General features: G+C 36.4%; 1 protein-coding gene across 1 annotated transcript in view; it reads left to right on the top strand.

Moving 5' to 3' along the window:
- Positions 1-16,537, top strand: part of NEGR1 (neuronal growth regulator 1) — an 821,559-nt gene that overhangs the window by 333,293 nt on the left and 471,729 nt on the right. Inside the window, exon 2 of the mRNA XM_055339346.1 lies at positions 9,335-9,567. Coding sequence (XP_055195321.1) covers positions 9,335-9,567 — 233 coding nt within the window. The remainder of the gene's footprint in view (positions 1-9,334; positions 9,568-16,537) is intronic.

Here is a 16,537-nt window from a genome sequence, read left to right as displayed (position 1 = left end):
AACCAGAAATTATAATTTTTGCAAATATATAAGATTATGTTAAAAATTTCAGGTGGCAGTTTAAAAATTAAAAGAGTTTACATAGGATAGAAAATAATTTCATGGACCATAGGAGTAAAAAGGAAACAGTAACCTTTTTTTCATCTCACCGAATTTGGGAACATCATTGTGCTCATGTAATCTCCAAACAGAGATTCGTATAACCGTGGTCTAGAATTCTGAGGGAAGTTAACTCATAAAATACTGTAATATAAAATATTTACAGTTATATTTTGCTTTATAACTTTATAAATCTATCTCCCATGCACAGTCTCATTTGATCTTATTCCAAAATTGGAGTTCTTAGTCCCGGTGGCACTGTTTCCTTTTTGCAAATAAGTAAAGCTTTAATAGAGATTGAATTACTTGCCCCAAACCATAGTTAGTAAACCAGGGAGCTAGTTTCTAAACATAAGTGTTCCATCTCAATATAATTATATATTTATTTATTGAATATATATATATATATATATATATATATATATATATATATATAATACCAAAGCTCTCTTTTTCTGTATATTCTGCTTATAAGTTATAAGATAGAGAAATAGAAAGGAAAACAAAAAGCCTTTCTGGAAGTTCAAGAGTGATAAAATAGGAGAGGTACTTTAAGGTTGACTCATTTATCTGTAAAATTATTTCATGCGATCCAGCACTTTGCTATGACAGTGTAGATAATGTTTTACAGTATCAAGCCAGACTCTCCAAATGCCTCTTTTCCTCTTCTTTCTCTTATGCTTCATATCACAGGGTCATCTGTTGGTGGTGATGGTGGTAGTAGTTGGTTTTGTTTTTAAACAGAGCTCACTGGGTGTTATGCTATATGTTGGCAGATTGAACTCCAATAAAAAACATTTAAAAAATAAACAGAGCTAACCACAGGAAGGTATTTTAATAATACTTGCTCTTTACACACTAACCACATAACTGTCTTCATCCTGAACACCTTAAACAAACTAATACGATCATCATAACAATCTTGTCAGATGAATTTTACTAACCCCCTTTTACAGGTTAGAAAATTGAGGTAAATTAAGTTGTTCAGTGTCCCACAGCTGGTACACATGAACACTTGCATTTGAACTCCAACATAAACTATAATAATTAATCACTCCACTGTGCTTCCTCTCAGCGACAAATAATTTGTCCATGTGATCTAACAAAAAAACTTAAATTTAAGACTACCTTTTAACATCTTTTTGAGGAAATATAATCAGTTTAAATTTATTGGCAGGAAGCGATAGAAAAAAAAACTACTTTTTTTTTCCTCTGGGGCATATTCCCTAATTTATATTTTAAGGCATAGCTCATACTGAAATATGGTTTAGTCAATTTTCTCAAGAGAGGACAGATAAATATGGATTAATGGCTACTTTAGTTAATGATTGCAAGGCTGGCTTTAATTAATTGTGCTATGTAGCCATTCTTTATTCATAAAATAAAATTTGTGCTCAGAATATTTTAGGAAAAAAATGTGCAAGAAGAAAAATCCAGCAGTGACCAGCAGCATGTTTAAAGACCAACACAAGCAGAGAGAGCGCGGGGGAGAATAATCTTTATAATTCTTTTTGTTTTCTGAATTTGTGCATTCACGGATGCTGTAAAGAAGCAGCGTATACTGATAATTAGTTTGACCGAAGAGATACGTTCAGATTTTCTGTGTACCCATTTGGTATATTTCTGATTTTGTCATCTGTATTTACGTGCACATAGAATACTTTCTAAATGACCTAAACAGAAAGCTGGTTGTAGGAAGAGAGTAGAGTAGCTGATAATTGTCTTTAGTACAGAATTCCATTTTATTTTTCCTCTTGTTTTGAGAATGAGGTGTCTGTCCCTGGCTCCATCCCAAAGAGGCTGTAATAGAGAGGCCTGCCTAGGCCCCAGAGCTTCCTCAGCCACTTCTCCGGGCCTGACTGCTTTCTCCCTCTCTGGTGCTGCTATTTTAAACGTCTCCTGCTTGCATTTTGAATGTAGTGTTCATTCCCTTTATAGCTCCTGAGGTGAAAGTCCAACTTCTCCAGGAAGCAGCTGCTGGGGAGGCAGTACTGCAGACAAATTCTCCCCACAGCGGTTCAGAGCACCTGCCAGTTAACAGAAAATTTGAAGTCCTTCCAGATCCAAATATCTCACATTCAAGTCCATGTGGGAGAAAGCAAGCTGGTTTAGTTGAATTCGAAAGCTAAAAAAGTGGCAAAGACAAAGAAATTTTCAATTTGATTCATGGTTAAAACCATTGGAGCCAAGCTAGTCCTCAACTAAATTTTCAAATATGTGGCACCTCTTCCTGTTTACGTTCTCTGCCACCCTCATCAATCCTGCACTCATGTAATGCAGGGAGAGTAGGACCTACCTAACTCGCAGCGTGGTTTTGTTAGTTTTAAGTGAGACCATGTATTAAAACGTTTCCAGAGTCATCATTCCGCAAGTGGGACTTACTACTATTATCAGAGGATGATGATTAGACCTCAGTAGCGACTTTCCTACTTCTTTTAGTTATAATGTACCCAGGCTCTTTTTCACTCTATCTATACTTACCTTATGTAATAAATGAGAATTTATATGTTGAGTGATTTACAAATAGTGTTTTGAAGAACTCTAAGCATAAGCGTCCTTAGCATTGACCCTTCTAAACACATATACACCCAAAAAGTATTATTTACAGGTCGTTCCCCTCCAATTTACAATATCAAAAATATATAAGTAGTTTGGGAATTTGGTTGTATAGGTAGATAGTAGCTGATAACTTTCAATCTCTTATTCAAGGTATTTTTTTAATATAGCTGTATTATTGAAAAGCCGTGCTGGAATGAAATATATAGGAAAGAGATTTATTTCTCTTGCAAAATAAGAAAGCAATGTTATTGGATATTTTGTTTATAAAATATGCCCAACATGACATGATATCCATTCTAGAAATAAATGTACATGTGTCATTAATATTACTTGGGGAATGTTAATTAGCTAATAAGTGCCTAGATATTTAATGCAATTGTTTCATAATAAAGATATTTCCATGCATTACAGATGGTGATAAGCAAGTCATCTGCAAGTTACTCACCCTCTCTATACCTCACTTTCTCCTTTGTAAAATGGGCATTGTGACAGTCCTCGACTGGAGCTATTTTAAAAGTTCTTTGTGAAGAAATGTATGCGTTGGGCTTACAACAATATCTGGCCGTCGTGATAGCATGTTATCATAGACGACATGCAACATTACTGAACCATTACCTGCAGAAGTGCATTTTCACCTACGTATCTCTTAAAAATATCCATTTATTTATTTATTTATTTATTTATTTATTTATTTATTTATTTATTTTTACGTTTTTAAAATATTTAAAAGTATAATTCTCATCATCTCTAGGGGCGAGTACTTCACCAAATTACTGAAACTCGTTTGACAAATTGCTGATTTGGTGGATTTCCCTTGACAAAAATCTCACACTCCCTGCACACGGGAAAATAGAAAGATAATAGAATTTGTTTTCTGCCCCGGGGCGGTTTCTACTGTACTAGTGGTAAAGGAGATCTGGAAATATTAAATCAACCTAATGTTACATATAATATTATTACCTAGCAAACATCATGTATTATATAATGTAGATATCCATAAGTATGATATTACCTAGGGAATGACTATCATCAAAGACATTAAGAAGGCTGTGCCTTAAAAGCAAAGGCAGGTAGGAAAGGGAATAGAATTTGTTCTGGTCTGTTTAATCTCTGCTTTACTTCCTTTACTTCGTTTCGGTCTGGAAGCCAGGATATCAAAACTCTTTGTAGGAGGAATTAGCATGGCGATTGTATGGGATTGTGAATTATTTTTTCTTTTTTCTTTACGCTTTTGAAAGCTCTCCTGTCACATTTAGAACTTTGTGATACAATGAAAAGACAGCTGTGAAGGTAGCTGGCCAGCTCCTTCATAGGAATATCATTTTCACATGGTTTAGCTTTGATTCCAAGGGTAATAGCACTTTTCTTCTTTTATTAATTAGTGCCTTTAATAGAAGCTTTCATTAATCAACATGTCTTATGAAAAGCTGGTCTCTTTCCATAGAGCTGAATAAATCCTGCTGTGTGGGGTACTGGTAATGGTGCTGAGGCTTATGTTTTTGGAATGTGTTATGGAGAATTAGAGATATGAAAGAAAACGAAATCAATCCTCAGCAGCCATAGGCTTTTTTTTTTTCTTAATAGAGCCTTAAGAAATAATAAATAGCCCCAATATGCTAATTTCTGCCAAATTTTCTGATATCCACCTTTCAGATTTAATCATCACGTGAGGTATCATCACAGAGCCTGTTAGAATTATTCCACCATCATTTTGATCAACTAGCAGCTCACCAAATGGGACTTTTTACCCCCCCAGATCAGGGCCTGCCTAAGAGTGTGTAGGAATGTCATTTCAGAAACAGCAATGGCATTCTTATTAAAAAACACCCACTGCCTTAAGCCCAGGTTTATATAATTAACAACCATGAAACAAAATTAAATATCCAGGTTATTTTCTATACATTTTCTGGCGACCGGATGTTTGGAGCTATGATTACAAAACATCCAGATGATTGACTCAAAATGTAAGTATTTGTCATGATATTTGGCATGGTGTTAACACAGCTTATGGGGAAGAGTGTATTTTTGGAGCCGCTTCACTCATCTCCCAATGAAGTGTAGGTAGTCTAGCAGGTTTTTCAAGTGAAAAAACCCTTTTTTTTTTTTCTCAAGAAAAGCCACTCCGTACTCAATTAAAGATATATTCATTATCAAACATTTTTTTTATTCAGATAATGCCGTTGTCTCTACTTCAAAGGGATCCTAAGATCACTAGCTGTTAAAATGTTTCGTTTTGGGAGTCCAGAGGGGAAAAAGCATCTGAGTCTGTGACCTGAGAATTGTTGTTCCGTCCAGCCTGTGATCTATCTACCTCACCAACTGGTCCCTCATGCATTAATCCCTCCAGCACCAGTGGGACAATCCCTCACCCTGGGAATGTCTGACATAGTCTAGCCCAGGGTTGAGTGTAGACCAACTGGCTTCGTTCAAGACACAATCTCTCAGTCCCTTTGTTTCTCCATTATTAAAACGGATAATAGTATCTGGCTTGTATAGGGTTATGTGAAGATTAAGTAGGATAGTAATTGCAAGTGCCTAACAAAGTGCCTAGCACATATAAGGAGGATATTCAGTGAGTTAGAGGGGTTCCTGAAGTATAGGGTTAAATGCAGTTCGTTTTATTTCCAGTAGTTCTGAGCCCAGTTCACCTCTGCCCCATACCTACCACTTTGCTCTCTTCACTGAGCTTGGTTCCCCCCCGCACCTGCTGTCTCAGATCGCTTAGTTCATCCTGGGTATCCTGCAGCAGTTACTGTTTGTACCGCATTTATTTGCATTTAATTGTACGTTATTGTACTTTAATGTGGGCATGGCTTTGCTTTCCTGACGAGGTTGCACTTGGGAAGTTTTCGTTGACCTTATCATCGGGTTCCTTCTTCTTCTAAAAGTATCTTAATTTTTGCCTTCATTCCTCCATTCAATAAATATTTATATTTATTTTCAACTCTATGTAGGCCCCTGGAATACACAGAAGTGACCAGATAGAGGTCCTGAATGCTATTTCTAGCAGGAGAGACAGAAAATAACCCATCAACTAAATAGATAATGCATCTCATGGGACTGTGACGGTGGTGTTATTTTTGCTTTAATAGGTAAGAACTTCAGTAAAGACCTAAGGAAGATAAGGAATAAGTTATACAGATCTCTGGGGGAAGAGAGTTCCAGGCAGGAGGAACAGCAGATGCAAACTTCCTGGGGCAAGACCACACAGGACGTGGAAGCGCAGCTAGGGGACCTCAATCTGGAACAGAGAAAACTGGAGGAGGGGTAGCTGCTAAGGTCAGAAGGGCATCAGGGACAAGATTACGTGAGATCATTGACCACTGTCAGGATTGGAACTTTTCCTATGAGGGAAATAGGAAATGAAATAAGAAGGGTTGTTGATGATCTGATTTAAACTTTGCAAAGTTTATTCTGTTTATTGTAGAGAGAATAAAGGATGCTCTACAGATGTCAGGGGCAGAAACCCGACACTCAGGCAATTGCAATAATCCAATTATAATAACAATGGAATTATTTATTTTTTACTTCCTATTCTGCATGATGGGGCTCTTCATGAATGCATTTTATCATCCTTCCTAAATTATGAATTTTGTATGGGCCAGGATTCCAACACACTTATATCTTTAGACATTAGAATTCTTAAAACCAGAAAAAGAAATTTTTGTGGTGCCCAAAGAGTACAAAACAAAGTTATCCCCACTTGCCATTCTTCTTCCATCCTTCCCCACACACCTACCTTACTTGGTCATGCCCTGATTATCTTCCTTCCAGAATTCCTTCTTAATACATTACATGCTTGTCCAGCAATACCTCTTTCTATTGTAAGGGAAAAAAAAATAGGGTGGATGTGAAGAACAAAGAGGAGGTAGAAAGAAGACATAGTCCTTATAATTAGGAAAACTTATGCGTGTGTTTGACCTATTTCATATATTTGATAGAATTATCTCATGGTTCTCCTTAAAACTATACATATCTATGTAAAGTATCTTATGGTTTTATAAAAAAAAAGCCATTCCTAGATTCTGCTATTCCTAATTCATAAAATTCCATCTATGATAATTTGAGAATAATGCTACAGAAATTGAAAGAAGTAATACCAAAAAAAAAAAAGTTTTTGGCTTTTGTTTTTCAGTTGAGTCTCATTCAAGGATCTTCATAACGTATGTCTTGGAAAGCTTTGGGTCAGGACCAATAGCAATTGTGAGATATACTTATCCAAGCAAGGAGACATAGAAAGCTCCCTTTTCATTTTTTCATGGGGAAGAAGTTAAATTCTATGATGATCCCAGAACAGAGGAAATAGTGCTTATGCTAAGACCAGGATTTATAACCCAGATTTGGTCTATGAACGCTCAGGTATCTAAGGGCTAGTTAATCTCTGTGGTCTTCCTGATGATACCTCCCCAAATAAAGATAAAGCTGTTTCTGTCTCAAGGGAAAGGAAAATGCCAGGCCGAGGGTTCTAAGTCACACTTTCACGGTAAAACGTCCACTAATAATTAATTTTCTGCTTCCTTTAGAGTAGGACAGGTTAAACAGTTGGTCATATTCAGTAAATAAGAAATTACTTGCAGTAATTTCTGCAACATTCTGATCATCTTCCCATTTCTGAAGCCTATCTTAAAAGTCTTTGATCTACATCATGGAAGAAAGGATATCGAATAATATAGAAACACCAGGCTTGATTCTGAATTCCACTTTGTCACCCACTGACAGGGTGGTTTGGGCAAGTCATTTGACCTAAACATTCCATTTATTTTTCTAGTGATGAATCGGGCACAGCAATCCATACCCCGGAGGGTTGTAATGAGCGCCGGATAGGATGATGTGCCAAGGCCGTGAATGCAGAGGTCACAGAGCAATCGCTTGATGGACCCATATATCACCTACAAGCCTTGTAATGATCAGAGTCCTGGTAGCGGTGATTCCGTGTTCTACGCTATGCCAGGGGACACGTGATCTTGTGAAATGGGAACTATGTCCCCTCTATCTTCTTTCCGCACGGCATTAAGGATGACAGTATTCCATAATTGTTTAATTATGTCATGAAAGTGGGTTTTATTTTCTTCATTAATTACATAAGGAAAAGCTTTTCAATTAACAATGACCTTTATGACTTTCCTAGTGTGGATTCTGTAGATGGTGAAGCTGACTGCAAATTAGATTTTGCGGCGTAACTTGTCCCTTATTTTTTCCCCCACTGATGAGTTTTATACAGTTGGCAGCAGCCTACCCTGTTGCATTCAGCCTGCAGTTTTGTAGTAATCTCAAACCCTGTGTTCAATCCCCGGAGGTGTTCTGTAGAAATCCTGTCAAACTATTTCGATGTATGTGTATTTTCATTCCGTAGATGTGCTTTGTACTCATTTAAGAAAACTGGTCTTTAATTTGTATCAGGACGTTTTCCAGATGAAACACAGAATTCCAGGCCTCAGCAAAGTCATAGGACCGCAGCCTTCTTCTCCGCTGAATCATGATGTCTGACTTCTAGTAGATACAAAACTGTGTTTCTGAATCTTGTAATAAATATGCAACTCTGAATAAATGGCTTCAAAATTGGCCTTAAAATCTACTAAGTGTCCTCACCCCTGCTGTCATCATCTGGCTCCAGTTTCCCTTTCCAGTTTCACCTCTCGCCCCTCCCACGCCGCACTCCTGCTTCTTTGTACTTCCTCGGCATGTGTGGCTTTCTCCCTCTCACCTTCCCCTGGTGTTACCCACAGATGGCACCTCTGTCTAAATGTCACGGCTCCCACTCCTTACCTCTTTATCCAAGGCATTCCTTGTTCCATAAAGTCTTCCTCGATACCCCCAACGGCTCCTTCTGAGTCAAATAACTCTCTTCCATACTTTGTGCCTGATTTAATCAAACGATCTCTCTGTCTAGTGTTGATTCGCTTGCTTCACTCTCTTCCTTACTGGACTAAAAGTTTTGGAGAGCAAAGGCAATACCGTTTTTAAATCCACAAATAGTAGATGCTCCCTGGATGTTTGTGGGTTAAATGAATGCTTCCTCGAGAGACTATTGGTTAGTTTATTGAAAAGACAGCAAGAATTTGCTCCTAAAGGTAGCCTGTAAGCCTTGTCTTCCTTAATTACGACAGCAATATTTTCAGTAAAATGCAATTTATAGTTTCAGTGTACAGGCTTACCACTCCTTAAAGGCATAATTTTAAAAATAAACATGCTATGACTCTCTATTCTCTGCTTTCTATCTAGTATCTGGTCCACTGTATTAGAATTGGATGTGGTTAAAACAAGCCAACTCATTGACCTTTCCTACTTCTAATTCCAGAGGAAAAATGTTTTAGTGTTGAATATGGTTATTTGAATGAATTTTAACTTTATTTAAATTTACTTGTCATTCAGACAGAACAAAAAAGGGTTTTGACTGGCTTCAAGTTAAAACACACACACACACACACACACACACACACATCCCACACACATATTTAAAACAGAACAAAACTGAATATACGTATTGTTTCACAGTTGCGTTGGGAATGGAAGATGTAGTGGTGTGTTCATATGTTCGCATTTTCTGCCTTTCTGTCCGATGTTTGCGTCGGATGCAGTGCTATAATTCAGCATATGGAAATGTACTTGGAACAAAGATAATGTTGTCTTCCATTTTCATTTTGATTAATAGTGTCCTATCCCTGGTAATTTGTAGGTGTTATTTGGAAGATGGAGCTTCAAAGGGTGCCTGGCTGAACCGGTCAAGTATTATTTTTGCTGGAGGTGATAAATGGTCAGTGGATCCTCGGGTTTCAATTTCAACATTGAATAAAAGGGACTACAGCCTCCAGATACAGAATGTGGACGTGACAGACGATGGCCCCTACACGTGTTCTGTTCAGACTCAACATACGCCGAGGACAATGCAGGTGCATCTAACTGTGCAAGGTATGCATTTCTGAAACTGCGATGCTGTGAAGGGCTAAACAATGTTCAATATTTGGGTATCAGAATGACTCAGAAGTAACTGACAGTGTTGAAAGGTACGTTGCCATTGTCTTCAGGGATTTATGTTCCTGGATTCCATTAAGTGCAACGGCTATTATAGACATGCAAATCCCCACTCGCCAAGATCAAAAATTATCCATTAACACCACATTATGATTTTTTTGTATGTATGCTTCACTTAGTATCTTTCTTTGAGTCACCCCTTCAATAAATCTTTGAGAACCCATGATTGATACATTAAAATTAATGTTTGATAACCCATCATGGATTCGTTAAAATATTTGAACTTTTTGAAATATATATAGTAGCTCTTTAAAAGTAATCCTGCAGATTTCCAACACTCTGTCTCAATCCAAATTCTGCTTACTTTGATTTGAGTCACAATGGAAAGAAACAGCCTTCTAGAATTACTTTGTTTAAATACAGAGTAATTCAAAAAATATGGTACACAATGCTTTATACTTTGATTTACTTTCAGTAGATCATAAATCATTCTAGCTAACTTACAATCTCCAAATATGAACAGAATCATCAAGTTATTTTATTTTTCCTGAATACTAAAATGTAACAGCATATTTATCCCCAATATAAATACTTCTCAAGAAAAATGCAATTATAATGCTAGTAGAATAGAAAATGTATATTCTTGCCCTTTTACATTATTTCCTTGTGCTTTACAGATTAATCATGTGGTGGTTGCATAGAAATATTATGCTGTGGATCTCAAAATGACATCGTAGCATTTCTAAGTAAAATTAATAACAAATTATATGATAATGTGGTGCCGGGGAGTGCATGTTTTATTCCTAATAAGAAAGCTGAGTGAGCAAGCTAGTTGTTTTATCTCTGAGTTTACCCTTCAAAAATTAATTTAGGTACCTGGCTTACATCTGGAACTTTATTAACTTACATCTGGAGCTTTATTTCCTTATATAAAGGCAAACCTGGATTCAAATACAGCTTCAGTTATAAGGTAAATATTTTAACTCTGTGATGAAGTTTAAACATATTAATTAAATAATTAACTTTAAGGAGGTGAGTATAAGGTAAACAATAAGTCCAGGAATCCCCCGTGGTTTTTCTTATTACAGACCATTGCACACCGCAGTGATGTTCGTATGAGAATATAATAAAGTTTTTGCAGAAGTCTATCTTTATTCAGAGATTACCAGGGATTCTAGAGGGCAGGAGAGTTTGTCCAGCTTCAGAAACTAGCATGGGATTACAAGTCAAAAACACATTTCTTCTGTTATCCAGGCCTAATCTTGTTCTCTTGTTTAGTCTGCGCCCTTTGACTTGACTCTCTAGCTCAAAGACTATGAAAGATTTTTATTGGGTGAGAAAAAAAGTACACTTGGATAATAATTATATTTGAGTCACTGGAGATATAGATGCTTTGCTTCTGATAAATTTAAATGATGTATTTCTGGACACTAAATATGTCCTTTTTTCTTTTGCCCATTGTGTCTTCTTCCATAGTAGGCTTATATTTTTAAACCAGACTATGGATATATGGATATATGAGCCATGGGCAGGCTCATGTTAATTTCATAGCATGTCTTTATAACTTTATGCTGCAGAAATTGTTTGACATTGTCCAGATTTTTAAAACCCTTACACGCCTTACTATGGCATTCTTTTCTGTTGGCCATTTGGTGATGGTGAACTTTTGAACTCCATTTTAGGAAGTGCATTGTAGGAACATACTTACTGAGTGTTTTATCACTATGATATTTTGTTCTTCTAGAAAAAGAAAATTCATGTTACTCTTTTGAAAGTATGTGTTTGGGTCAAATTAAAAGCTAATAATTTTACAGTATTTATGAACATAATTACTTATTAGAAGTTGATTGACATGTGGGCCGTTTTCCAATTACTTTAATAAAGTTCAGGGAATATATTAATAGGCTTGTCAGTCAATTCAAGAACTAAGCAAATGTCACAAAAAGTCAACCTCACTTAAGCTACATTTCCTCTTGATGAATGAAAATAAGCTGATGTGCACATCTCTCCGGTCTTTATATTTCCTAGGTTGCCTGATACTCAGGTATATCTCAATAGTTTTGAAGTGTACGCTCTTTGCCTAACAATTTGTCAAGTCTTTATTCACCAGGATAAAGAAATTTAGCAACTGAGAGAAGATTGTATTAATCACTGATGTCAAACACATGCATGGGTAGTAAAAACAAAGCTTGTCTTTAATTGTTGCGACTCTATACTCAAGGAAGCTATTTAAAGAAATCATTTGAGAAAGGGGATAATAGAAGGGATATCTTGCCAACACAGACATTGTGCACTGGAAATTTGTTGGTGCTTTGATTTCTTAAAGCTATTAATACCAATGATTGGAACAATGGGGGAAAATACTGAAGTAGGAGTTGGAAAACCTGGATTCCAATTCTGAATTTTCTCTCATGGATGGGTAATTATCAAGCCTCTCTAAACTCTAGTTTTCTCATCTGAAAGAGCAAGACTTGGGTTAGAAGATCAAATGGTGCATGCCAACGAGAAACAAAAAAGATGATGATAACAACAATCACACACAAAAAAACAACAACAACAAAAAACAACCAAGCCAAACAAAACAAACAAACAAATGAACAAACCAAAAACCACAGATGATTTGCAAGGGAAAAAAATGTTATCTAGGTTAAAAAATGAAAAATATTCCATAATACTTGTGTGACACTTGCAATGAACACAATGCAAACTAAGTTTGACATAGTAGTACCTTTCAGTCTATATGCTGCAAGTATGTTCTCTTCTGTTTTTTGCACTTACCAATTTAGCAGAACAATATATATAATGATGGAATGTGAAGAATATGTAGAACTGGAGTTTCGCTTCAAGGGCTTAGAAATAGACTCAATGAGAAAATAGCGCTTTCATTGCCTATATATAATATACCATGATAAATGAAGTGACCTAAATATCCAGTGTTTTAAATAATGTGGTACAGCATTTGCTAAGAGTAACATTTCTTGTTCGTGAGTGTGAGAGCGTCCAGGGCTGGAGGGCTAGTATGAAGCCACGGCTGCCTATTAACAATCCTGCAATAACAGGGATCGTGGAACGTAAATACTGCACACTTGAGAATATGATAGAGATGGCTTCTACTTTGAGTCCATGTCTGAGGTCTAGGTTGTTTTTATAGCACAAAGTAGACACTCAGAGATACTGTGTATTAAACACACGTAGACCCAGTAGCCCCCGATAATACCTTGACTACAGCTTTGTGAGACTATGGACAGATGACCCACTAAGATGTACATGGGAAGAAAGTGAGATAATAATTGTAGAGGCAAAGATTTGCCCGGCTCACATGACTCTGTGACCAAAATAACTTCTTAAGGTGTTTAAGTTAACTTCCCCCGGTCGTTCCTATTTTCTCAGCCTGTCTGGCTTACCTAGAGTATCGGTGATCGAGGGTTTGGTGCGCTTCCCTTTCCAGGGATGGGTTTGGTTTTCTAGCTGCTGGGAGTGTTTTCAACAGACGGCAACATTGAGATTCTCATGAATAAATAAATAAAATCTTAAAAAGAGAGAAAACGAGAGAGAGGCCCCTCCCTTTCAGCCCAAAGTAGGATAACTCTGATGAGTCATTTTGACTCCAAAACAGTGGACCAGCTCTACTGCTGAACTTTTTGCTCTCTTCCGTCCTATTTCATTCCTCTTCCTTCTCCAAGGATTTACATAGGGGTATTCCCTAATAAATACCCTGCATTGTAGACTCCTTCTCATGTCAGTGTCTGCTTCCCAAAGATCCCAAACTATGACAGTGTTATTAGCCCCTTGTCTCTGGCTTAGTCATTGTTTGGAGAAGGCCTTTGTAAAACAGAAAGACAACACATTCAAACACCATTTATTATTAACATTCTGTTTTTACATCGGAAAGGATTTAAAGAGGCTTATAAAGAAGTAGTTAGTACACCAGGATAAATAGAAGAAATTGGAGGCAATGATAGATAACAAAGCAGAGTGGGATGCAGTCTGTGGTGAGGTTAGAACATAAAAGTTACGTCGTGATTTCCAAGTAATTTTCGAGCTCGGAGGGGGGGGGCAAGTTAGCTCTAAGATTTGTAGCAGCCAGTACATGGAGAGAAACAGGATTAATTATTTATTCCATGATCCACAAAGTTAACACTTATATTTCTTAGTATCCTGGTCCTGTCACTCAAGACGGAGCAGCATCTCTACTGTGAATCAGCCCAGAGAAGCACTGTGAGCTGTAAGGGGCATCTCAACAGTAGCTGTACGGTACTCCCCGCACTCGTTGGGAGACTTGTTCTTTATAGCACCTCTTAATATAACCCAAAGTGCAGGGGAGTAAAGAAAAAAATTAAAAACCTGGAAGTAAATTCACAAAGATACCAGTTCAATAACAGGAAGATAGCTTTTTGATTATTACCTAAATCTGTAAGTAAATGTTAGGACCTGTCCTTTTTTAGTCAAACTTCAACAAATATTATTTCTCTCAGTGGGTCTTTGAAAAGGAATTCAGGTACAGATATTTCAAGATTAGACCTGCCAATGAGTATCTGGAGAGCAATTATTCCATGTGGCCACAATTATAGAGCTGTATTCTTTAAAGTGCAGCACACTTTAGTATATTGTTAACATTCTTTTTATGAATATTAAGGCCTTGACGAGGTACATGGTGGAAGAGAAAGACACCACACTTCTGCTCCAGGTTGAACTGATGGGCAATAACACAGCATCACAGATCATAGACCTGCCTTCCTTGAAAGACCCACAAGCTATGATGGTCAAAAAAGCATGTTAAAATACCACATGCATTAGAAAATTCAAGTTGGTCTTCTGCAACAGTAAACATTAAAATTTTTTCAATAAGCTACAAAATGAAACCAAAGAAAAATTGTCAGCACTAGGGAAAGTCTTACAGAATCCACACATGTCAAAATAGTCATTGCTTGAATGCAGTAACAGCTCAGGACAAGGCCCGCAGACTGCCTGCCACTCGGTTTTATTTAAGCTCCTTTTATACTTGTTGGGGAGATTAAGATTATACATAGAAACCCAACTTTGGACGTGCTGTCAAATGCAAAGAAAAGACCCAAAATCTATACCCTTAATAGTTTTAGCATAGAAACAAATAATAAGCCACCTGAAATAAAAATGATCCTTACAATCATGATGTTTCATTATCCCATCTGAAGAACCTTTAGCTTTAGGGAAGGTAACTTCATTCCCTGTATACGTAGAAGATAAAATAGTTATAAAAGATAGTCTTTAAAAAATATTACATAGAATTGACATACAACATTATGTTATTTTCAGGCATGCCATGTACAATGAGTCGATATTTGTACATATTGTGAAATGATCACCACAATAAGTCTGGTAAACACCCATCACCACACATTATACATTGTTTTTATGGTTGAGAACTTTTAAGATCTATTCCCTTAACAACTTTAAAGTATGTACCACAATATTATTAACTGTAGTCCTCATGATGGGCATTCTATCCCCATGACTTACTTTGTTTTATAGCTGGACATTTGTACGTTTAACCCCACCCCTCACCCATTTTGCCATTCCCCGCATTATCTTGCTGTTGGCAACCACCAGTTATCATCTCTGAATCCATGAGGTCATTTTTTGGTTTTGGTTTTTTAAGGGAGAAATTAAGAGGAATATTTCCCCAAAATAATATTAGTGTCTTGTACACAATCCATATCATTAATGTATTAACTATATATCAGAGACATATTTCTAAGTTCACCTTATATGTGATAATAAATATATATTATCTACCTATAAGAAAACATAGTTCACTCTCTAAAATTAATTAATATCAAATTATTAATATAAAACTTACATGGATGGGGTGTACATACTCATTCTCAATCCCTCTACAGGGAATTCCTACTTGCTCTACCGCAAATCATTCTTTGCTTGCCCCACTTCTCATTATGGTGAGAGCCAAGAGGAGCCAAAATACACAGAGCTCACTCAGACTAATGAATATCTGATAACTGATCACTGGGTCAAAAGTTGAAGAAATAATGTAAATAAGGGTCTATTAGTCTAGTAGTAATGATGGAGCCATACCTAAAAATATGCCTTTTTCTATTTCTATTGGTTTAAAATGTCCAGATTTGCAATTTATGGAAAAATAACTTATAAGCATTTTGGAGCATATACCTTATTATTTAACTGGACTGTCATTGTATTCCCCTGGTTCTTCATGCAATGGGAAGTACTTATATTGACATACATGAGGTACTATTTATTGATGTTCAGATAGATAATGATGTGGAATCTAAACAGTGAGAACAATTTTGCCTAATTTGTGAAACTTTGGAAAAAAATAAGTCCTTTGGGTATCATTTGGGATGTAGACTTCAATAAAATTGTTCCCTCAAGAATACCTTCACAAACTCTGGTCTGCTCATCTGGATTTATGTGAATAGGCTTTTTTAGGCAGTGCATATTAACACAGTAATTTTTTTTTAAATAATGCATTGTTTCTGGTGGGTATTTTCAGTTTTTTTCTTTTTTCAGAAATTCCAGTCCAGCTGGAATCATTGTGGTTACATGGCAGTTGGCAGTGTGTATCAGGCCAGCTTCTAGGAAATCTTTACCTTACTTCTACCTATGAGTGTCTCGACATTGATTAGGTTATTGGTTTAACTATTAGAGTCCATGAAAAATAAGGTTAATTGAGCTATTTTTTAGTGAAATTCTCATTTGAATAATGGCACTTCTTCCAGAATAGACACTTTCTTCTCTTCTAAATATTCTTTTTTCTTTTATAATCTTTAGAAAAGGTTATTGGCTGTGATTTTTCTGTAATTGAAGTAAAATAAACGTAAAGAGAAGGTAAATTCCAATGAAATAATATTTTTCTTTGAAAAAGATTTTCTCAGTGAGGTTAGTAATCCCC

This window comes from Nyctereutes procyonoides, unplaced genomic scaffold, assembly GCF_905146905.1.
Source record: "Nyctereutes procyonoides isolate TBG_1078 unplaced genomic scaffold, NYPRO_anot_genome, whole genome shotgun sequence".
Taxonomy (NCBI): Eukaryota; Metazoa; Chordata; class Mammalia; order Carnivora; family Canidae; genus Nyctereutes; species Nyctereutes procyonoides.
The sequence above is the reverse complement of the archived record's forward strand: the minus strand, read 5'-3'. Positions and strand labels throughout refer to the sequence as shown.